General features: G+C 51.8%; 1 protein-coding gene across 1 annotated transcript; it reads right to left on the bottom strand.

Annotated features, from left to right (window-relative positions):
• Window positions 1-479: 479 nt before the first annotated feature.
• RDH13 (retinol dehydrogenase 13) lies at window positions 480-13,948 on the bottom strand. Its single transcript, XM_052655942.1, has 7 exons — window positions 13,812-13,948; window positions 11,402-11,520; window positions 9,183-9,338; window positions 6,326-6,430; window positions 4,934-5,146; window positions 4,067-4,168; window positions 480-2,243 (listed from the first exon to the last, which is right to left on the bottom strand). Exons 1-7 carry the CDS (start codon window positions 13,874-13,876, stop codon window positions 1,996-1,998), a joined length of 1,008 nt encoding a protein of 335 aa, XP_052511902.1. The 5' UTR covers window positions 13,877-13,948; the 3' UTR covers window positions 480-1,995.
• Window positions 13,949-25,062: the final 11,114 nt, after the last annotated feature.

Here is a 25,062-nt window from a genome sequence, read left to right as displayed (position 1 = left end):
AGACGATCCTGGATTGTCTGGATGGGCCAAGCGATATCAAGAGGCCCTTAAAAAACGAGAGAAGGGACTTCCCTGGTGGTCCAATGCTTAAGAGTCCGTGCTTCCACAGCGGGGGCTGTGGGTTTGATCCCAGGTCGGGGAGCTAAGATCCCACCTGTCACAGAGCAACCATGGCAGAGAGCCCTCACTCCCAAGTGAAAGAGGCCGAAACAACCAAACTTTTTCTTTTTAATCCCATTGTCTTTAAAAAAAGAAGGAGTATCCAGGTGCGGCCCACAGAGAAGACAGCGGGCACAGACGGGGAAGTGGGGCCCGGTCACCCCGCACCAGTCCTCCGGCCATTGTTCACCCGACGTGGGAACAGGAGCAACACTCGCCGTGCCCACGGAGCACTGGGGCATCTTCAGCGGCCCCTCCCCACCCACCCCCTCGGCACTGATGGCATTCAGGACAGGGTCCTTCTCTGCCCTTCTGTGCATCGTACGATGTGGCCTGCACAGTTCTCCCAAGTATTAAACATTTTAACATTAATACACTTTTTACCTTGATAACTGAGCTCTGTGGGGTCCCCTCCATGCTGTGCCCAAGCGGAGTGTCAGCCCCACTTCTAACTCGCAAGGCGCCCAGACCTCAAGGACGGTCACCACATGAAAGGAGGAATGGGCCCCTTTAGTCCCCAAAAGTCTGAACTTCTGAGCCGTTTACTGCCCTGTTGATAGTTAAGTCAAGAGCCCATTTTCTAAATGTAATAAATCCAAGTTCTTTCGGGCCAGCTCCTTAGCACTCCCCCCGCCACACACACACGTAAAGGAAGAAAGTGAAACCAATGACTCAGTTACAGTTTTGGGGTTTCTTTTCCTATTAAAGAGCAAGTTGGAGGGTCTGTGTGGTCGTGGTCCCGGGCCTCCGGGCTCCTCAGTGGTTCCTCCCTGCCCCCCGCCCCCCGTGATGCCACCAGCATGACACGGAGACAACACGGTCTGTTCCTGTGGGCGTCTCCAGCACCTCGCTGGGGTCTAGCACATGGCAGGTCGTCAGTAAAGATCCACTGGCAGAGAAGGTGCAGCTGCCATTCTCCGAGCCAGGGGAAAGTCGGCCCCACGCGATGAGTAGTCTGGTGAACAGCTGGGGAAGCCAAGGCTGAGCGAGGAGACACGAGGTGCGCACAGTCACACGGCGGACCACGAGCCCACTCAACGGCGTCGGACAAACCTGCCCACAGGCATCCTGTCTCAGGCATGGGCCACACCAGAGGCAGGTGACACCGCCCCAAACTCCTGGTGTGGATTCCCAAAGGAGGCGTCCGCTGGCCCAGCCCACCTGCTGGCAGCAGGGCACACTGTGCCAGCCAGCCCTGGGCCAGAGGCTCAGCTGGGGCCAATCCCCGTGTCCAGGGAAAAGGCAACGCCACCACCCAGAGGGAGCCGCAGGCGTGGCAGTCAGCGCCCCTCGGGCAACTTGTTCAGTCGCTCGGTCGGGTCCGACCCTGCAACCCCAGGGACTGCAGCACACCAGCCTTCCTGTCCTTCACCGTCTCCAAGAGTCTGCGCAAACTCATGTCCATCGAGTCGGTGATGCCATCCAACCATGTCATCCTGTCGTCCCCTTCTCCTCCTGCCTGCCTTTGATCTTTCCCAGCATCAGGGTCTTTTCAAATGAGTCAGCTCTTCTCATCAGGTGGCCAAAGTGTTGGGGCTTCAGCTTCAGCATCAGTCCTTCCAATGAATATTCAGGATTGATTTCCTTTAGGATGGACTGGTTGACTCTCAAGAGTCTTCTCCAGCATCACAGTTTAAAAGACTCAGTGCTCAGCCTTCTTTATGGTCCAACTCTCACATCCAAACATGACTACTGAGAAAACCATAGCGCTGGCTAGCCGGGCCCTTGTCAATACTGCCACCTGATGGATGCTGCGGGCATGACAGCTAGGCTTGGTGAGCGGCTCCACCCTGACGGCTCTGCCTGCCCGGTGGCCTCCATGCCTGTTCCCAGCGGTTATTTGGGGAGCGGCTGTCCCCTCTCCCCATGGGATCCATGGGACATGTCCAAGCCCACCAGGCGGACACTTTCAGCCCAAAGCCTCTTGGCTACTTCCTCATCCTCAGCTTCTGGGGCCGGAGGCTTCTCTTTGAGTACATCAAAGTACTTTCCAGAAACGCCCTCCAACTCCTCCGCCACGGCCAGGTAGACGCTGGGCTGGGCCGCCAGCTGGGGGCTCTTGACCAGCAGCCAGAAGATGGGCCCTGCAGTCAGTCCACAGAGAGTTCAGTCCAGACATTCAGAGAGGAAGGTACACCTCACCCCAGGTTGCTCAGGGCCCACCAAAGCCAGAAGGGTCCCTGGAGTCCCACAGAGCTCACCTCCAGGCCTTTGCCACTCTGGGTCCTTACACAGGAGCGCCCTTCCCCGGCACTGCCCAGACAAATCAACTCCAGATGCAGGAACCAGCCTGAAAGCTGCCTCCTCCAGGAAGCCCCCCTGGCTTTTCCCAGGAAAATGGAAAGGTCCAAGTCCTCACCCCACCCGATCTTTCTTTTTGCTTTGTTTTTGGCTGCACCATGCATGGCATATGGGATCTTAGTTCCCCGACCAGGGATTGAACCTGTGGCCCCTGCAGTGGAGGCCCAGTCTTAACTACTAGACCACCAAGGAAGTACCCCCACCACCCCGATCTTTCCTTAAACTAACTTTTGTGTATTATCTCCAGTGCCAGCCTCAGCTTAAGATTCTTGATACCTAGCCGCCACCAACTAAAATGTCTACCAGGATAATAAACACTAGTTATAAAGCTCTCACTATTTATTCAGCCTAAATCTGGGCCAGGCACTGTGCTGGTCCTTTTAAGGGCGGCCTCATCTAGTCCTCCCCACTGTGAGACAGGTACTGCTATGAGCCTTACTGGGCAGATAAGGAAATAGGGATTTGGAAAGAAGTCCCTTCCCTGGGTGGCCCAGCCAGTTTGGGATGAAACTGCAGCTATCCCAAGCATGGCTGGACTCTAAGCAGTCAGCCCCATGACCTCCTCCTCTGAAACACTTTTCTCACTGGTCATTGGAAGGACTGATGCTGAAGCTGAAGCCCCAATACTCTGGCCACCTAATGCAAAGAGCCAACTCATTAGAAAAGACCCTGATGCTGGGAAAGATTGAAGGCAGGAGGAGAAGGGGGCAACAGAGGATGAGATGGTTGGATGGCACCACCGACTCAATGGGCGTGAGTTTGAGCAAGCTCTGGGAGACGGTGATGGACAGGGAGGCCTGGCGTGCTGCAGTCCATGGGGTCCCAAAGAGTCGGACACAACTGAACAGCTGAACCACACAAGGCTCTGGCCTGTTTCCCAGGGTGTTCTGAGGCTGGCAGGCTGGGCAGACACATGAAAGTGACTTTCAGGGAAGTCAGGGAAGACTGAGGGGAAAAAGAAGATACAGGGTAAAGCAGAAAAAGCCCCTGAGATAGACTCTGAGTGTGGTGTTAATTTCATGTGTGGGGATCTTCCCTGATGGTCCAGTGGTTAAGACTCGGAGCTGCCAATGCAGGCGGCACGGGTTCGATTCCTGGTTGGGGAACTAAGATCCCACGTGCAAGGCGGCCAAGAGGTAAAAGAGAGAGAAAATGTATGTGTGGGCTTACTGAGCGCGAGATGCCCAGAGAGCAGGGAGGATACTGTTTCCGGGGTGTCTGTGAGGGTGCATGTAAAGCCTGTGAAATCCACCCTCCCAAGGTGGGCGGGCACTGGGAAGTTAACTGGGAGGGAGACTCTGAGCCCGGACGTCCACCCCTCTCGGCTTTTCGAGTCAGCCTGGGACGTACACCAGCAGTTCCCCTGGTGCTCAGGCCCTTGGGTTTGGGCTGAACTACAGGGCCAGCATTCCTAGGCCTCTGACATACAGATCAGGCCCCCACAGACGCATGAGCCAAAGCCTCCTAGTCAATCTCTCTAAATACCCCTGGATATCCTATTGGTTCAGTGTCCCTGGAGAACCCTAGTACACTGAGGAAGGGCCCTGGGCCCCAGGCTGGGAGGACAGGGATTCAGCTAAGGGACCACAGGCCAGGAGGGGCTTACCAAGCGTGAAACTGGAGAAGGCGGAGCTGTGCATGCCCGTGTGTCTGCCCAGCTCTGTCCTGGCCACGCCGGGATGCAAGGCGTTGACAGTCACGCCCGTGCCTGGGACCGAAGGGAAGAGTCAGGCAAGCAGACAGCAGCTCCACCCCTTACCCGGAAGGCTGGTGCTGCCTGCCCTGGGCTCTGGGGCTCCCCCAAGTCTCCGTCACCCTCCTGCTCTGAAACCTTCACATCCATGCTTTTATCTTGCACGGCAGCTGTCTCACAGCTGCCCAGAGCAAAGCTTCTGAACCTGAGTGTGCAAACATCACCTGGAGGGCTGGAGAAGCCCAGACCGCTAGCGTCTGAAGCAGTGGGTCAGGGAGGGGTCTGAGATGCTGCAGTTATGACAAGAGCTCAGGTGAGCCCACACTGCTGGTCATCAGACCCTCTTTGAGAAGCAAGGGCAAGGGCAGGCTCTTCAGCTTTGGCACTACGGACGCTGAGCTGGGATCATTCTTTATCCTGTGCATTGTAGGATGTGGAGCACCACCCCTGGCCTCTGCCCACGAGATGCCTGGAACATCTCCCAAACCGCCCCTCTTCCCCAGACGGACAGCCAGAAACATCTCCAGATACTGCCAAAGCTCCACTGGCCTAGAACAGCAAAGGCTCGGGTGCCTGCTGGGAGGAGCAGAGGAGAGGGCGGACATTGACTGTCTGTCCGCGTCGGGCACCGGCAGGGAGCGGGTGGTAAGTGTGTCATGGGTTGGCCTGCTCTGTCCTGGAACCACCGCTCGACCTCCCATCCACCCAGGGTCACGGCAGGACCGTTTCAGGCTCGGAGCCACCGGAGAGGGGAGCCCAGCGAGGCTCGGCCACACGCACCTTGAAGCCGCCGGCTCAGCTCCTTGGTGGAGACGACGACGGCCAGCTTGCTCTGGCAGTAGGCCGCCTTCGTGTCATACTTCCTCTTCTCCCAGTTCAAGTCCTCAAAGTCTATGTGCCCAGCAACGTGGGCCAAGGACGAGACGTTGATGATGCGCGAGGGGGCGGAGGCTTTCAGCTTGTCCAGCAGCAAGTTCGTCAAAAGGAAGTGGCCTGGAAGAAGGAAAACAGAAAGACAACTTTCCCCCAGTTCTTGTCCCGGGCGTAGGACCCTACTGAGAACATCACCTTATGGCCTCCTTCCATAACCTGTGTTTCTCAGCAGGGTCCCCCTCTGCCCTCCAGGGGGCATTTGGCAAAGCCTGGAGGCAATCTTCATCATCAGAGCTGAGGACCGAATGGGAGTGCTACTGCCACCTAGTGGGTGGGGCCAGGGATGCAGCTAAAAACCCCACAGTGCAGGAGTTGCCTGGGGGCCTCCTGGTTAGGATGCTGGGATTTCACTGCTGCAGCCTGGGTGCAATCCCTGCCCAGTAAACTGAGATCCTACGAGCCCTGTGGTGCACCCAAAAAAAAAAACAAAATCCAGCAATGCACAAAACAGTCCCCACAACTAATTATCACCAAGTCCTGTGATAGCCCTCTATGAGGGCCGTCTGTCTCTCAAAATCCTTTCTCCGTTTCTTTTCTAGTGATAGAATTTTGGGTCACCCATGAGACTGCCCAGTAAACGCTACATTTCCCAGTCTCCCCTGCAGCTCCACCAGGTCACATGACTGAGTCCCAGCCAGCAGCGGACGAAGACAGGCACATGTGTGTTACAGGCGAATTGGGCGAGCTTAAGTTGCTCATTCCCTTCTCCAAGGGATCTTCCCCACCCAGGGATCAAACCCGGGTCTCCTGCACTGCAGGCAGATACTTTACCACCTGAGCCACCAGGGAAGCCATGTCACCCCCCAAACACCCCTGGAAACAAAAAAAGTCCTACCCTCCAGTACCTCGGAGTGTGACCTTATTTAGACAGAGGGTCTACAGGAAGGTGGTAAAGTTTACACGAGGTCACCAGGGTGGCCCCTAATCCTGCGACTGATGCCTACCCAGCGTCCCTCAGCCTTACTGCCGGACTCAGAGTGACAACAGACAGACTGACCCAGCAAGTGAAGGACAGACAGAGACTGGGGGACAGACAGACAGAGGGACAAGAGGCCAAGAGGCTGAGGAAAGGTCCGGGACTGAAGGCCCAGCCACGAACAGGGGGCTCCCCGAGCTGCCAGGTGACCCCACGCACGGCCGCCTTGGAGAGCGGAGGAAGACCCCTCCCGGAGCCTGCGTCTGGTCCTGGGGGGCCCCCACCCACATCCCGGGCCGATGCCACTCAGCCCGCAGCCTCACCCAGGTAGTTAACGCCAAGCTGCATCTCAAAGCCGTCCTCGGTGGTCCAGTGGGGGCACCGCATCACGGCCGCGTTGTTGATCAGGATGTGAACATGCTCCTCCTCTGGAAAACAGGGGTAAGGACAAACGGGGCTGAGTTTTCCCCTCTGTAAAATGGGTAACATTACCTGCCAGGTAGGACGGCTTCATTACGATCCACTCAAAAAGTACCTTCTGCAACCTAAGTGTCCATCAACGGGGGAATGGATAAATAGACACGGTACAGTGGAATATTATTCGGCCATAAAAAAGAATGGATAAGGCCATTAGCAGCAACAGGGACGGGCCTAGAGACGATCACACTAGGTAAAGTGAGCCAGAGAAAGGCCGAATTACATGATATCACTTATACGTTGTTACTGTTCAGGCACTAAGTTTGTGTCCGAGTCTTTGCGACCACATGGACTGCAGCACACCAGGCTCCCCTGTCCTTCACTATCTCCCAGAGTTTGCTCAGATTCATGTCCATTGAGTCAATGATGTCATCCAACCATCTCATCCTCTCACATATATATGGAATCTAAAAAAAAAGGATACTAATGACTTTATTTACAAAACAGAAATAGACTCACAGACATAGAAAACTTAATGGTTACCAAGGTGCAGAGGGAGGGATTAATTAGGAATCTGGAGCTAACGTATGCCCGTTACTCTATATAAAATAGATAACCAACAAGGACCTACTGTATAGCACAGAGAACCATACTCAATACCTTGTAATAATCTATAATAGAAAAGAGTCTTAAAAAAAATGTATTTTTGTGAACATTCACGTGTGTATATAACTAGACCAGAGTTCAAGTCTGCTATAAACCTGAAACTAACAGAACGTTGTAAGTCAATTACATTTCAATAAAAATTTTAAAACACACTATAAACCTGAAACTAACAGAACGTTGTAAGTCAATTACATTTCAATAAAAATTTTAAAACACACTATAAACCTGAAACTAACAGAACGTTGTAAGTCAATTACATTTCAATAAAAATTTTAAAACACACTATAAACCTGAAACTAACAGAATGTTCGTTGTAAGTCAATTACATTTCAATAAAAATTTTAAAACACACACAGGAATTCCCTGGCAGTCCAGTGGTCAGGACTCCACGCTTCCACAGCAAGGCACATGGACGCAACCCCTGGTCGGGAACTTAGATCCTGCAAATCCCACGGTGGCAGGGAGAGAAACACACACACAGAAGACAGCCACAGCAACAAAAGGAAAAGCCCTGCCCGCCCTGGCCTCCAGGAGAGAGCTGGGGACAAGCAGCGATGGGCAGTAGCGGCTGTATATCAGGCTGTGGTTTATACAAAACACCCAAGGGGAGCTGTATCCCCTCGTTTGCTTTATACATGCATAAACGGCCCCCCAGGGGACGTGCAGCGGGGGAAGCAGTGAGCCCGTCTGAGGACAACAGCCAGGGAGCTAGGGGCGGGTGTGCCAGGAAGATGCTTCCCTGTAGCCCCGTTTGCACTTTTTGAACGTTTAACCTTGCAAATGTTACTCCTGTTCGAAAAGTAAATAAATATGCAAGCGGTTCCGAGACCGTGTGGCGAGCAGCAGGAAGAGTGAGTCAGCCATCAAGGAGATGGAAGTGCAAAGGAACGCCAGCCTCATGCCTGGCTCTGCAGGAGACGCCCAGCGGAGAAGGTGGGCGCTCCTGGTGCTCTGCGTCGTGCCTGCGGGGCCCCTGTGAGTCACTTGTCCTCACGGCCGACATGGCCCCAGGTGCTCCAGAGACAGAGCCTGAATTTGACTCACGTCTGTGTCCCCGGAGTCACCTCAGCACCAGAGAGCCTGAGCAAACGGTGGGTGAGTCGGTGTTTCTGCCCTTCTCCTCCTGGTTAACTCTTCCTCTGCCTCCCTACACATCAAACCCGTCCCGGCCTCTGCTTCTCCCAGGAGCCCAGCTCAGACAGGACTTGGTTTTCCTGGAGAGTGGGACTCGGTCACCTCCTTCTGTAAAGGACCAGGCAGCAAATCCTTTCAGTTCTGCAGGCGATTTGGTCTGTCTCCACTGAATCCTGCCCTCGCAGGACTAAAACGGCCACAGACAATATGGAAGTCGATGGGCCCAGCTGTGTGTCAACAAAACTTTACGGAGATGATTTTGTTGCTGTGGAGTCGCTCAGTGGTGTCTGACTCTTTGCAACCCCATGGCTGTAGCCCGCCAGGCTCCTCTGTCCATGGGATTCTCCAGGCAAGAAAACTGGAGTGGGCTGCCATTTCCTTCTCCAGGGGATCCTCCTGACCCAGGGATCGAACCTACATCTCCTGCATTGACAGGCAGGTTCTCTACCACTGAGCCACCAGGAAAGACCCCTTATGGAGATACATGCATACGTATAACGGGCTCACATTCTTCTACAGCAGGAACTCACGCAACGCTGCAAACAATCAGACTTCAGTTTCTAAAAACAAAACCTTCAGGCAAACTAAAATCTGAATTCCAGGAACTCCCTGGCGATCCAGTGGACCCTGGGCTTTCACTGCCCAGGGGGCAGGTTCAGTCCCTGGCCCGGAGCTAACATCCTGAAAGCCAAGGAGTGTGGCCAAAAGAACAAAGCACAGTCTGAATTCCAAATAAAAGCCACATGTCGTGAGATGTTATTCTTTTTTCTTTCCCACACGCAAAAATGACAAATATGCAAACGTGAAAATGTCAGAAAGGAAAACAGTGTAAAATCTTCACCCAAAGACTGAACAGAACCAGGCAGTGAGCAACACTCGGCTCCAGGGCCTGCCCGGTGCGGTCCCCGGCCACGGCCCGGCTGCGCAAGCCCTCCCTCACAAGGCCAGAGGCCTCTCTCTTGCCTTCAGTGACCTGCGCCGCGAACTCTCGGATGGACTTCAGGGAGGCCAAGTCCAGGTGCCGGGCGTTGACGCGGTGATTAAGGGTTTCCCCTCGAATCTCCTTGGCTGCCGCTTTGCACTTCTCCATGTCTCGACAGGCCAGAATGATGTTGCCTCCTGAAAGAGCCAGACGAGAAAAAAACTTTTTTAATAAACATAAAAAAGATCCACTCCTAAGTGTATGTACCCAAGATAAATGAAGAGATAAGTCCATACAAAACTATGTACTCTAACGTACACAGAGGCACTGTTGAGGTAGAAACGCCCCAAATGTCCATCAAGGGAAGAATGAACGTGGAGGGGGAGGGATAAAGTGGGAGTTTGGGACTAACATATACACTCTACTGTATATAAAACAGATAACCAACAAGGACCTGCTGGAGAGCACAGGGAACTCTGATCAATATTCTGTAATGAGCTGAATGGGAAAGAATTTGAAAAAGGATAGATACATGTGTGTTTAAAACAGAATCACTCTGCTGCCCAACTGAAACTAACGCAACACTGTAAATCAACTATACTCCCAATATTTTTTTAAAAATTATTAAGGGAAACGTGGTCCATGCATCAGTGGAATATTACCCAGCCATGAAAAGGAAGGAAATCCCAGAACATCTACACCACGGATGAGCCTCACAAACACAACGCTCACTCAGTCAAAGAGAGCAGATGTACAAGGACGGTGTATGATTCCATTAATCTGAAATGCCCCGAAGAGGCAAATCCACAGAAGGAAGACCAGTGGCTTCCTAGCTCTGCAGAGGATGGGCGATTAAGAGGGCGATGGCTTAGAGGATCCAGGTTTTATTTTGGGTGTGATGAAACATGTTCTACAATGGGGAGCAGGCATGGTTGCACATTTCTGTGAATATACTAAAAATCACAGAAGTGTGCATTTTTAAATGTGTGAATTAAATCTTAATACACCCATTAAAAAAAAAATAACTTTTTTTTCAAATTAGAGAAGTGAGGAGAAACAGGGTCTGAGAAAAGGATGGGCAACCATGATGCTGTGTGGGTCTTTGGGGCTCCCCTGGGGGGGACCAGCCGCCTCCTACACACTGGCTGCCCCGTCACACAGTCCAGGACAGAGCTCATCAAGTCCGGGCTCTGTGCATCCTCGCAGGGCCAGCCCGGCCCTTGGACGTCGGTGGGTATGTTGGCCCAAGTTCCAGTCTCGCCAGGTCCGGAAAGGAACACCTGCCCCTCCGTGGGGGAAACCCCATGTGATGAGGCGCAGGGGCAGAGGACCGGCCATCACGGCCCCCATCACTCTGACCTCGGGGCGAACATGCAGCTCGGGCCTGGCTGATCCAGCAGGGACGCATTCACTGGCCACCGCGTCTGGAGCCCCCGAAGGAGAGGTCCCGGCCTCCCCCAGCCCTCACGCCTGCTCCAGCCTCTCCCTCCCAACTCCAGTCTTCCAGCTCTTCAAACAAAAACCGGAATGGCTGTCCCCCCAGAAACCCCACTGATTCTAAATTCAAAAGGGAGCTCTGTGGGGACTTCCCTGGTGGTCTGGTGGTTAGGAATCCGAGCTTCCGGTGCAGGGGAGTAAGATCCTGCATGTCACACAGTGGGGCCAAAAATAAATAAATTTTTTTAAACAGAGAGATCTGTGTGCTGAGGAGGGCACTTCTCCATAAGCCCACTCTTACAATGAGAAAAACATCAAACAGAACCAAATCGAAGGGGCCATTCTTCCTATTAAAGACCTGATCAGTAAGCTTGGAAGAGCCTGAAGTCAAGTCTTACTCCCAACCTCTGACCCAGGCCCTAACCCAGTCACCAGGACTGAGTCCAACCAGCATAGGAGAGGGCGAGGCCGATGCAGACAAAAAGCCAACCAGAAACTGCTAACTGTCCATGGGCTCCTCTGAACCCCTGGACCCATCCGCCCCCTTCCAGGACACCAGGCTTTGGGGCTTATGCCAGCCTGCATTTGTTTCTGCCACTTTCAAAACCGGAAGAATCAGAAGCCTTAACACCCCCAGGGGAATCCCACAGTCCACCACCAGGTCTTAACACCAGATCTTAACCCAACCCTCCCAGGGGAATCCCACCGTCCACCACCAGGTCTTAACACCAGATCTTAACCCCCCCAGGGGAATCCCATCGTCCACCACCAGGTCTCGCGCCTGAGCCCCGCGCCGAGAAGCAGGTGCCCAACGGGACGCCACCTCTTTTGGCCAGCTCCAAGGCGGTCTGCTTCCCAATGCCCGTGTTGGCACCAGTCACAATGACAGTCTTCCCGGGAATGGTGGCCTTGCTGGGACAAGCCCCGCCGGCGACAAAGTCCCTGGAGGTAGGAAACGGGAGGTCAGTTCCATCTGTCTGTCCACTCCCACCGCAGGTGCCCCCAGAGGTTACGATCTCAGACAAGCGACCGCTCTGAGCTTGTGCTCCCCCAGCGGAAGGATGGGAACAGTGTCACACAACCCGAGGGAGCCCTGTAGTTACTCAGCACTGCCTGGTGTGGGGAAGCCTCCTCGTCATAACCGTCGTTAGCTGATAAAGACCCCGTGTCCAATCCCTACGGCTGCTGTAACATTTCACCAGGAGCTCAGTGGGTTAAAACCACACAATAGTCTGCAGGTCAGAGTCCCAGACGGGTCTCACAGGATAAAACTGAGGTGTCGGCAGAGCTGTGTTCCTTCTGGAGGTGCAAGGGAGAAATGAGAATTGTTCCCGAGCCTTTTCCAGATTCTAAGGGCCACCTGCCTCCCTGGGCTCGTGGCCCCTTCCTCTGCCTTCAAAGTCAGCAACAGCAGCACCAAGTGTCTGGCTCTGATTCTTCCGCCTCCCTCTTGTGAGTACCGTTGTGATGACGCTGGGGCCACCTGGTGATCATCTCCCATTATGGAGGTTCTTAATGACATCTGCAGAGTCCCCTTTGACCAGTAAGGAAGCATAGTCATGGGTTCTGGCCATTAGCATGTGCGGGAGAGGGCAGGAGGGCCTTATTCCGCTACTATGTCCATATTCCAGAGGCTAAATACTGGAAACAACTAAATGTCCCCAACAGGAAGCTGGCCAGAGAAACAGTGTCCTCTCCAGACAAGAGGGTCATTTTTAATTAAAAATAAATATTCATATTCCCTGTCCCCAACCAGGGCATTCAGCTTTCTTTTATTCTTCCCATGCTGATATTTATTATTATTATATTTAAGCTTTTTCAGAACTAACAGACATCAGCATGAATAAAAATAAAAACAGCAGCCAATGAATTTTTTTTTTGGCCATGCCTTCTGCTTTGAGGGTTCTTACTTTCCCAACCAAGGACTGACCAGTCAGGCCCCGGCAGTGAAAGTGCCAAGTCCTAACCCCTGGACCACCAGGGAATTTCCCGATGATTTCTATGATAAGGAAAAATTATTTCCATTTCCTAGAGCTTCCAAAAAAAAGGCGGTTAATATTTACAAAGCAGGAGTTTATAAAAAACAAGATAGCAGCCGGCTACACAAAAAAGACTTTATTGGATCAGGAGGAACAACTTCAAAATGAACCCTCATCACAGAGCAGATAAACAAGCCTAAACGTATTTATGCAAAGAGATTAACAGTCAGTCAGTCTATCCTTCAACCCCTTATGAGAGGGGAAAAAAAAGATACTTCAATATTGCAATCACTTTCTGGCCTAACTCTCAGCTTTTGTGTAACTGCAATAAACTACGTATTGCTAATCCTGAACACTTAACGTGAGGTCTACCATCTCAACAAATTTTTAAGTGTACAGTATAATACTGTTACTACAAGCATAACATGGTTATATTTTTAGGTGCTCAACAGTTACACTGTATGGCTTACAGTAAATGTAAAAGGCAAATGATGTAAAAGGTTTCCATCTTCACAGAAAGTTCTACTGAATGGTGCTGCTACAGAATATTTGGTTGCTGTATTTTGGTGTGGAGTGCGGGGGGATTTTTATATTGAAGAATAGTTGGTATACAATATTATATACGGTACAGGTGTACAACATAATGCTTTACAACTTTTAAAGGTTATATTCCATTCATATCTACTGTAAAAGAGTTGCTATATTCCCCTGGTTGTACAATATCTCCTTGTGGTTTCTTTTATAACTAACAGTTTGCACCCCTTAGCCCCCTGTCTTGTTTTTATTTAGTGAATTAGCCCAGGAACCAGAGGAAAGAACTGTCCTACGTGTATATCCCACGCAATAACGATCTTTTCATTGACTGAGTTGGACCACTCTAACTTGTTTCTCTGATTCCCGACAAGGAGAGCTTAGACGGCACACACGTTCCTTGCATCTGGGCCAGGACGTGACATATGGGAGGTGCCCAGTAGGTATCTGCTGAATGAATGAATTAATGCACTGAAAGTCTGGAAATAACTAGACCAAAACGTTTACCAGGGCCCGGATCCGCCCCTCTCTCTGGCCGACCTTGGGCCGTGACCTGCCCGCTCGGGGCCCAGGCTTGTCCCCGCATTCTCTGGGAGCACTGCTGGATGAGTGGACTGGAGGACTCCTGGGTGGGCGAGGAGCCGGCGATCTCCACCCGGCCCTCCCTCCCTGTCCAAGCCCACCGGCCCGCCGTTACCGCGCCTGAGACCCGCGCGCACTCACTTGAGCAGCACGGCGCCGCCCACGGCCGTGCCCAGCACGGACAGCGGCAGAACGTAGCGGCTCATGCCTGGCCGGAGCGGGAGTCTCACTGCAGCCGCCCGCACCCCCGAGCCCCGGGGTCTGCACCTGGAGCGCGCCGCCCCGGACCCACGTGCGGACGGGCACACGCCGCCGGAACCCGCGCCTCCGGAAGGGGCGGGGCGGGGGCGGGGCGGGGCGGGGCGGGGCCTCCAGGCTGAGACCTATGGGGACGGACTGCGAGCGCTGCCGCTGCTGGGAACGGTAGTTTCCGGCGCCGGGGCCTCGGGGGCGGGGCCTAGGCGCTGTTCCGATGACGTCACACTCGCTCCGCTTAAAAGTTCAGCGCCGCGCTGTAGGGACCCCAGGATCCCAGCGAGGCAGCTGTCGCTTCCGGATCTGGGTCCTCTGTCTTTCAAATGGATCAGCCTGTTTCCTCATCTAAAAATATGTGTGCCTACGACCTCGCTATGTATAAAACAGAACCGCTGCGAGACGATATTGTACAGCACAGGGACGACAGCCAGTATTCCATAAAAACTTTAAACCGAATGTAATGCATTAAAAATTTGAATCACTGTTGTACACCTGAAACTAATGTAGTACTGAAAATCAAGTATACCTCAATGAAAACAAATAAATAAGTGGCATAAATACACGAGTTATTTGTCGATTTTCTGGGACAATTTAATAAATTCAATGCTCAGAATCCAAGACCTGCAAGCCTGGGAGGTTCCCAGATTCCTGGAGTACTGAGCAAGGAGGTCATGGGGGCGTAAACTTCGGGTCTGAGGGAGGAGGGGCCGGGGGTGTGGACTTCGGGTCTGAAGCAGGAGGGGCTGGAGGCGTGAACTGGTGAGTCTCAGGAGAGGCCCACCCTAATTCAAAATGACGTCACCCTAATTCCATACATCTGCAACAACCCTATTTCGGAATAAGATCATATTCTGAGGTCTACTACACATTAGGATTTCAACATCTATAAATTTGTGGGGGTAGAAGGGAGAGGCAATTCAACTCATCCCACTTAAAATAATCAAAAGTGGGAAGCAATCCAGTTTTGGAATAGATATGTCCATCAACAGCTAAAGGAATAAGTTATTTATAGTAAATTCAGACAATGGAAAGAAAGTGAAAGTGAAGTCGCTCGGTCTTTCCCGACTCTTTGCAATCTGTGGACTGTAGCCTACGAGGCTCCTCCGTCCTTGGGATTCTCCAGGCATGAAGTGAGTTGCCATTCCCTTCTCCTCAGACAATGGACTCTTTCTTAATGAAAAGGAATGATCTATCCGTATTTGTATAATATGTATGATTCCAGTTACATGACAGTCTAGGGGAGAGAATGAAGACCAGTGGTTACCAAGGGTTGAGGGGGTGGGGGAAGTGATTACTGCAAAGGGAACCTTTGGGGAGTTTTGGAAAGAGTATCTTGATTACGTAGGAATTTATACACATGACAACATACATTCGTCAAGTCTCATCAGTATGTTCACTGAATTTTATTGCATGTAAGACACTTCCCAAGTGGCGCTAGTGATTAAAAAAAAAAAAAAAAAAACTCGCCTGCCAGTGCAGGAGATGTAAGAGGCACTGGATCAATCCCTGGGTCGGGAAGACCCCCTGGAGGAGGAAATAGCAACCCACTCCAGTATTCTTGCCTGGAGAATCCCATGGACAGAGGAGCCAGGCGGGTTACAGTTCATGGGGTTGCAAAGAGTTGGACACAACGGAAGCGATTTAGCACGCACGCATCACATGTAAACTATACTGCAATAAAACTGATGAAAAAACAAACAAAAAAAAACTGAAAAGATTTTCATAATTTAGTTTCAAAAATTATATCACCCAAGTAACTCTGATTTATGATTGGATTGAATTTGTCAATAATCCACAGACACACTTTAGAACACTTTCAAAATGACAAATAGCTGATTAATAAATTATTTCCAAATATCCCAAGAACTTTTTTTTTCTTTTCCTTTTTTTGTTAACAAGACAAAACATGCCTATTTAGCTAAAATTGGTGAGTCGGGGTAGGACGTGGCAGAAATGTACAAGGCTGGAGATGAGAGGCTCGGGGGTCAATAGAGCACTCAGGATAGAGGAGCCGGAGGTCAGCAGTCTTGTAGGTGGGGGGCCCTACCTCCAACAACAGCAGGAACTCTTGGGAACAGGATGAAAGCACCTGGACAGCAAGCTCCAGGTTGGTCTCTGAGATGGGGATGTCCAGAGTGGAGAAAGATCTAGAAACTCTGAAGCATCAGCTCTTGGCTCCATTATGACACAGAGGGCTGGCGTGACTTGCAGTTCTGGGGCAGCAGCACCAACAGTGAGTCATGAAAACCCTACTGGACACAGGAAACACAACAGGGCATCCAAAGAAAACACTATGGCCAGCATCCAGGATCTGTGATTGGCGAATCAGGCTAGGAGTCAGGGAAGACTTCCTAGAGGAGGCAAAACCTAAATAGGGTTTTAAAGGATGAATAGGAGTTCTTCAAGTGGACTGACTGGAGTCATGAGAAGTTGTGAGGCAAGTTCCTTGGGATGGTAGGAGGTTTGACTTGAAGGGGTAGGCAGCTGGAAAGAGACGTGGCTGAAGAGAAGATTAAAAAACAAAAAAAAGGCAATAATGCCAGCTTTTGTTTATTAAGTGTGGGCTTCCCTGGTGGCACAGTGGTAAAGAATCCACCTGCCAATACAGGAGACACAAGAGACGTGAGTTCGATCCCTGGGTGGAAGGACCCCCTGGAGAAAGAAATGGCAGCCCACTCCAGTCTTCTTGCCTGGAGAATTCCATGGACAGAGGAGCCTGGTGGGCGACAGTCCATGGGGTCGCAGAGTCAGACACGACTGAGCAGCTGTGTGGAACACACGGCACAGCACTGTTTACCAAGTGTCTAGTCTGTGCAAATATTTAATCCACACAGCAAATCAAAGTGTAGGTTTGCTGCTGGGCCATTGCAAGGGTAGCTGGGTCTGGCAAAAGGTTTCTCCCCTTCCTGAGATTGTGGGAACTCAGAGTTCCTGAATCATGGAGTGTGCAAGATGTGGGAGAGGGGAAGGTTCCACAGAGGCTGTACACACTCCAAGGCATGGATCTAGAAAAATCTTGTTTCAGATTTCTGCCCCACCTCTTCTTAGATGTGTACCTTGAGCGGTGACTTCCCCTCTGTCAACTTCTGTCTCTTCTTACCCACCAAAATGACAGAGTTAGTATCCTTCATATGTAAAGAGTTCTAATGAATCAATAAGAAAAAAAGTCTCATCTCTAACAGAAAGAGGGGGGAGCATAGGCAAAGGATATAAGGGCCAATTTGCAAAGAAAGAAAATTAACAAACACATAAAACTACTCAGCCCTACTGGGAATCAAAGAAACTCATCAGGATAATGACAAGACAATATTTTATCAGATTGCAGGATCAAAGCAATGATAATACCCAGTGTTGGCAGGGGTGTGGTGAAACGGGTACACCTACCTGTTGGTGGGAGTGTCAGTTGGTACAGCCTTCCTAAAAGGTCATTCAGTAATATGTGGCAAAACCATCCGCACCAATCTTTGACCCACCTCTTCCCATTGGAAGAATTTAGGCTACGAGAATAATAGGTCATTGGGAAAGAAACACATGGGGAAATGTTCCTCATTGCCCTGTCTCTCTGTAATAGCAAGACACTGGCAGAGATAAAATCAACCTGTACATCTATCAGTACAAGTTAATTCATCTGTACGTGTCCCTGGATAGACTCTGTTTACAGCTTTAGGAAGTCCAAATGTTTACCAACATCCAGAGTTTCTTCCTTAAATGCCAATGGGTGGGGGAGGCAGGGAGATCAGATTCTCTTTTTTAAGCTTAAATATCAAAGTGCATATTTTTTTAGTTTAAAAAAAAACTACTCTTCTCTTTGGCATCTCTGTCAGACAGGATGATTTTTCTTTTTCTTTTTGTTCATCTGCATTTTCTTGTTCTGGAGTTCTTGTCCATTTTCCAAGATGAAGACAATTTTGGAGATGGATGGTGTTTGTTGATGGGCACACACAATGTGAACACAATTAATGCCATAGAATTGTACATTCAAAAGTGGTTAAAATGGCAAATTCCATGGTGTGCGAAGCTTACCACAATTAAAAATAAGGGGGAAATTTTTTAATAAAAAAGTACTGATGCTGGCTCTCTCAACCTCAAATAAACACGCCCTCTGTAAGCCCTTTTTCTTCTCTTCTATAAACTGGTCTCCTAATATCGTCCACTTCTAGAGCAGGGGTTGACAAACATCTTCTGCAAAGGACCAGAGAGAAAATAATTTCAGCTTTTGGGGCCATCCAGTCCCTGTTGCAACGACTCTGCCATTATGGCAGGGAAGCAGCCACAGACGATATGAAAACAAATGAGCCGGGCTGCGTTCCAATAAAACTTTATTTATAAGAACAAGCTCTGGGCTACATTTTGCTGGCCTGCCACAGGGTTTGGCAGGATGACAGAAAGTAGTTCATGACAAGGACACAGGAAACACCAGAGCACTGCTGGCCGTAGCGTTGTTATTATTAAGAGAACAGCGCATGCAAGTTCTTTCCTCTGAGGAGCTCCTATTTGATCCCCAGATGCGCCAAGGAGTTCAGAATATCTGCTGCCAGGTAGGCTATGCACCCGTTTATCACTGTTGATGTTGCTAATAAATCCCTGCAAACGCTGGGTGCTGTCCCAGGTACTGAGAGAACGCTTCCCCCATCAGAAGGCTTATCACACCCAGTTTATTCCTGTTCTCATTCTCTCTTCCTCCCTCCCTCTCTTCCTCTCTGCCTCTCTCCTCTCTTCCTATCCGCACATTTTTGGAGCCCTTACCTGACATGTAAGAAACAGGTTTAGCGACCCTGAAGCTACCATGCTGGATAGACCACACAGAGAAAAGGTTAGATGGTGGAGGAGCCCTGATGATTCCAGGCTCGTCTTTCGAGTCTCAATGCTGCCCCAGCTTCCAAATCCACCCCCACCCTCACCAAATAGAGCAGAGGTGGCTCAGACGGGAGCCTGTCTGCAATCCGAGAGACCCAGGTTCGAGCCCAGGGTGGGGAAGATCCCCTGGAGAAGAAAATGCCAACCCACTCCAGTACTCTTGCCTGGAGAATCCCATGGATGGAGGCTGTTTTGGAGAATGGAGGCTCCATGGAGAATCCCATGGAGATGGAGGCACCCTGGCAGGCTGCAGTCCATGGGGCCACAAAGAATCGGACACGATTGAGCAACTTCATTTTCCTTCCCTGCATGCCGCCGCCACCAAGCCCTGTGCAGAAGGCAGATTCACGCACAGACTGAACGTGGCCCTTGTCTGAAGCCACCAAGTCCTGGAGCAATTTGTTACATGGCCATAGTGACTGGGACAATCAGTCCTGTTTCATTGGTTTAGTAGAGGTGCTCAGCACAGCACATTTGTGGCTCCATAATCTGGAGGAAGGGAGGGAAGCAGGGAGGAGGAGCAGAGCATGGACGCGAGTTAATGGTGATGAGAAGGAAGGAAGGCAAGAAAGGAGAGACTTAGTGAGTTTGCCGGGAGCAAGACAGGCACCATACAAACAGCTCAGCTCGGATGGAGGGCTTCCCTGGCATCTCAGAAAACGGCAAGGGCTTCCCTACTGGCCCAGTGGTTAAGAATCACCTTGCAATGCAGAGGACATGGGTTCAGTCCCTGGTTGGGGAACCAACATCCCATATGCTGCACAGTGCAGCCAAAAAAAAAATTTCTAAATAAAAATAAGGGTATAGACTTTATTTGAGGAGGATAGAAGTGTTTAGGAATAGATGGATATGATGGTTGCATGACACTGTCAATGTACGAAATGCTATTCAGCTGTTCACTTTAAGATGGCTAATTTCAGGTCAATTAAAAAAAAAAAACTTGATCAAAACCCCACTCTAGCACCTGTCAGTTTCGGACTCCCACAGTGATCCTGAGAACCCACAGTGCACCCCCATCACTTTCTGACTTCATGCCCTACACCTCTGCCCCAGAGACACTGGCTTTGCTGCGTGAGCATCCGCTTCAGGACCTTTGCACTGGCCCTTGCGCCTGCCTGGAGATCCTCCCCCAGATATCCTCACACTTCACTCCCTTCCCTGATGGTTCCACAGGTAGAGAATCCGCCTGCGATGCATGAGACACAGGGAGCGCAGGTTCAGTCCCTGGTCGGGAAGATCCCCTGGGGGAGGAAATGGCAATTCACTCCAGTACTCTTGCCTGGAAATCCCACGGACAGAAGAACCTGGTGGGCTACAGTCCGTGGGCTGGCAAAGGCTAGGACACGACTGAGCGACTAACACTTTCATTTCGACTCCCTTTAGGTCTTCACTGAAACAGCACAGTCTCGGTGAGGACTTCCCCAACCAATAAAACCCCTAAGACACCCACTGGACCCTTTTCCCGGCTTTATGACCACCATCTGACATTCTGCACATTCACTTCTTTATTTTCCTCCAGAATATAAACTCCACGAGGGCAGGTTTGGGGCCGTTGAGTTCCCTGGCCCCTGGCACAGCGCCTGGTTAGAGTAGATGCTTCAGAACCATTTGTCAAATGAATGGATAAATGTCCTGAATCAGAAGCTTAGGACTGAGTCTGCCCATTCCTTGCGAGCAGGCGCAGAGCTCTCTATCTGCAGAACCAGTCCTTGTCACGTATGTGGATCCGGCCATGTAGTTATTGATTCATTCCTTTGTCTATCTCACCCATCCATTGGCTGAGCACTGAACCTGTTCTAAGCCTTTTCACACCTCGTCTTCCCAGCAGCCATTACTGCAGCAACCAGGGCTTATGCTCCTCGTAGCCAGGAAGAAATGAGAACAATCTGGAGTCACTTGCTCCAACCCAAGATCCCAACTCTGGTCTGTCTGGAGTCCTTTCCCATCACCACCCTGACCCCCGCCCCAGCCCCCCAGCCTGAGAGCCAAGTTCCTCCAGCTTCAGGAGACCAGTCGCCCTGGATCCCTCCCAGAGAATAAACAGCTTACCAGCAGCCTCCCTCCTCCAGTGAGGGCAGTTCTCAGACTCGCCCTCTGGGTGTCACTCCCCGCCCCCTGCTCATGGGCTAGCCGGTCTCACAGGGGCTTCAGGGAAAACCTTCCCTAACCTCTTAGCTCTTAGGCCCCGGGAAGAACTCCTCTGAGCTGCCACCCTGCCCGAGTGGCCTCCGTCTATGGCACCTTTGGGGCTGCCCATGTTCATGTCACCTCCCCAACCAGAGAGGGAGCGCCTTGAAACTCAGGCTTGGGGCAAACCCATCCGAGCTGGAGTCTGGCCGCGCTGTCCTTTGCCACAGTCATGGTCAACACCAACATCAGGACCGCCCTCCACACTGTCTCCAGGCTCATCTCCTCCGGCCAGCCACGCCCCCACCTGCCCAGCCTCCCCCAGGTGTTCCCTCTGCCCAAAACCCTCTCTGCATTCCTGGGTCCTGAAATTCAAGTCCAGGCACCGCCTCCTCAGAGAAGCCACCCGGGACCAGCTCACCAGGAGTCGCCACACCTGCCCGCCCCGGGTCACTCCATCTCTTCACCTTTGTTTCACTTCCTGCACGGAGACTCCCACAATCTGAAAGGCTTATTCACACGTGTGTCCCTACCTGTTTATCTTCTGTCTGCCCACCACACCCACTAGAGTGACAAGAACACTAAGGCAGGGAGGGGTTTTGTTGGTCCCCACTTAGAATGTGCTTGGACCAGACTGGTGCTCGAGTACCCGCTCCTGCATATCTTGGGGACTTGGCACATGCTGCTTCCCAAGCCTGGAATAGCAATCCTTGCCAACATCGTCCTCGGCGAACTCCTATTCATCCTTCAGAACCCCATCCAGTTATCACTTAACCAGGGAAGTCTTCTTTGACCTCCTCACATGCCCACTACAGGTTCAAATAAAAGGTCTCCTCCAGGGACACTCAGTGCCCTGTTGATGCCTCAGTTAGAGCGTATGTCTCTGTGAATCCCTACTGTGAGTGCCAGCAGGGTCTATTTCCCCAACCAGCCTGTCTTCCTGAGGGCAAAGAGTGAGGCACAAATTGGGTTGCAGGGGCCATTTACTGAATGAGTAAATTAATAAACGTGTACGTTAAATATATCTCCCTGATACCCAGCTCCTATCTTATTCATAAGCCCTGCCCCAGCAATCTGCCGGACCCCACTTTCTGTGAATTCTGCCTCCCTTCTAGTCCTAGGAATTCACCAGCAAACCCGCCAGTCGGGTAGACAGAAGTGGGGGCGTGCCTTGGAAGAGGAGGGTGATGGAAGAGAGAGGGGTGGTTTCTGAGATGACACACAGACAGACGATGCTGGCTTAACAAGCTGCAGCGCGCGTTCTGTCTGGTTTCCGGGATCACCCAACGGAGACAATCAACAGTCCAGTTGCCCCGCGACCAAGCGACCCCCGTTCGGGGACAGAGACAAGTTCAGAGCCACAGAGCCCGAAAGCTCACTCAATAAAAGGCTCTGCACTGTTGATTTGGTTCTGGGATTCCCCAGGTGAGGGCCCCCACCCGCTCTCCCAGGACTTACGGAGTCGGATGGTGACGGGGTGTGAGCGTCCAGTGGTATTCGGGAACCACGTGTCCCGGTCTGGAGAGAGGGCGGCGCCTTCTTTGTGGCCGGGGAAGAAGGAGAGAGGCCAGGGCCCTGAACGGGGGCGGAAGCTCGGGTTTCTGTCTCACCTGCTGCTCCCAAGCACCGAGGAGCTGCGGTTGGGCGGGGGCGGGGTGGGGGTGGCCTGGGGGCGCCTGCGCAGCTCCCGCCTTGCCCCTCGGACCCGGGAATCCGGACCCCCAGCGCGTTCTCCCTCAGACCCGGGGGTCCAGGGCCGCAGCCCCTCCTCCTTCGGACCCGGGGGTCCAGGACCCCACCCCTCTTCCCTCAGACTCGGGGGTCTGGACCCCCAGCCCTTCTCCCTCGGATCCGGGAGTCCGGACCCTTAGGCGGTCCTCCCCAACCCAGAACTGCAGCCCCCGCCGAACGCCTACACAGCCACACTGTCCTCCAGCTGCACGTGAAGAAAGGGGCTGGGCTCGGCCAGGTCTGCGTCGGTCCTGGCCCAGAGCCACTGAGACCTGGGGCTGTGGCCTCCCCACTCCGACACTTGTCTTCCCCATCAGTGGGGCACCAGTCCCAGCCTGCCCCCACTCCACCCCTCAAAGCTGGCCAAGCTCAGAAAACATTTGTGGCATGGACGTGCAGGGACGAAAGTGACAGAAGGGGGGCACTGAAGAGCGCAGGGCCCCTCCCGCGGCGGCACCCGGCGTGCGGGGCGGCGGGGCGAGGGGTCGCACTCGGCCGGCTCGTCTGCGCCCACGAGCGGCCGGCACGCGGGCAGGAGAGTCAGCCCTCCCCTCCGCGGCTCCCGGCCGGGGACACCCCGCCCTCACCCTCTAGACCACCTGGGGCTGCCAAACTTGCCCTTCAGGTTTGGCTCCGCCCGCCCCGCCCCTCGTTCCTCCAGGAGGCCTGACTTGACCCTCCGAACCGCCTCTCCTGGGCTCCCAAGTCACCCTCAGCGTTGCTGTTGTAGGACCTGCGGAAGAAGGACCTCACCTATGTGGCTGCAAACACTTCCTCGCCTTTTCTCTTACCCGGGGTACAGTACTCAGAGCTCTCCATAACTCCCCTACATCCTCCCAAAGCTGTGATCCCCATTTTACAGTTGGTGGGGGTGGGGGCAGTGCTGAGGCGCAGAGAGGTTAGGTAATTCACCCAGGGCCACACAGCTAAAACGGGGCCAGACCATGAGCTGTGACACAGAGTAACACCAAAGGATGCCGGGTCTAAACTGTATGTCTGGACTTCACTGCTGGTCGGGTAGTTAAGAATCCGCCAGCCAACGCATGGGGCACGGGTTCGATCCCTGCTTCAGGAAGATCCCGCACGCCCTGGGGCAGCTAAGCACGTGAGCCCTGGAGCTGGGGCTCGGCAACATAAGCCCAGGCACTGCAACTTGAGAGAAGCCCTCAGTCGCCACAACTAGAGAAAAACCCGCCCAGCAGCAAAGACCCACCCCAGCCAGAAGGAAAGGAATAAATAAAAGGTAAATAAATTGTGTGGTCTGAGTTCAGCCATCTCCAACACTTATTAGCTGTGGGATCATAGACAAATGACTTGAATATCCCTCAGTTTCTTCATGTATGAAATGGAGATGATCAAACCCATTTCATAAGATGTTGTGAGGTTTATACAAACCCACACTGCATACTCAGCAGAAGATATAAGCACACAGTAAGTATTAGCAAAATGAGTAAGTGGCAAGAGCAGGACTGGAATCCACACCCAACTGGGCTCTTTACCATAATACCATATGCATTATCTCTCTTTCTCTCTGTTATTTCCTCCCCATCAATCCAGGACAAGGATGTGCCTTCTCTGGTTTCCAGCCTCACTTAGTATAGATTGTGGGGTCAGCATGCGTTCACTGGAGCAATAATGCACAGAAGTGTACCAAATGTAAAAGTGCATGAATTCAGCAAATGTCCCTCCAGCACTTACTACACACAAAACCCTATTCTATAAGCAGCGGGTAGACTAGGGGACTGAACATGCAATAGGCTTTGTCCTCGTGAAGTTTACATGTTAACAGGGGAGACGTAAAATAGACAAAATGAACAAGTAATACAGTGTGTTTAATTTCATCTTTTCATTATGAAATTAAAAGATGCTTGCTCCTTGGAAGAAAAGCTATGACCGACTTAGACAGAGTATTAAAAAGCAGAGACATCACTTTGCCAACAAAAGCTATGGTTTTTCCAGTAGTCATGTATGGATGTGAGAGTTGGACCATAAAGAAAGCTGAACGCCAAAGAATTGAAGCTTTTGAACTGTGTGTTGGAGAAGACTCTTGAGAGTCCACTGGACTGCAAGGAGATCAGACTACTCCATCCTAAAGGAAATCAGTCCTGAATATTCATTGGAAGGACTGATGCTGAAACTGAAATCCCAATACTTTGGCCACCTGCTGCAAAGAACTGACTTCTTGGAAAAGACTCTGATGCTGGGAAAGACTGCAGGAAGGAGAAGAAGGAGGCAGCAGAGGATGAGATGGTCAGATAACATCACTGACACAATGGACATGAGTTTGAGCAAACTCCAGGAGATAGTGAAGGACAGGAAAGGCTGGCGTGCTGCAGTCTATGCGGTCGCAAAGAGTCGGACATAACTTAGCAACTGAAAAACAACAATACAGTGTGTTAGAGGGTGATAAATGATCCGGAGA

The sequence above is a fragment of the Budorcas taxicolor genome, chromosome 18 (assembly GCF_023091745.1).
Source record: "Budorcas taxicolor isolate Tak-1 chromosome 18, Takin1.1, whole genome shotgun sequence".
Lineage (NCBI taxonomy): Eukaryota > Metazoa > Chordata > Mammalia > Artiodactyla > Bovidae > Budorcas > Budorcas taxicolor.
This window is presented reverse-complemented; position numbering and strand designations above follow the sequence as displayed.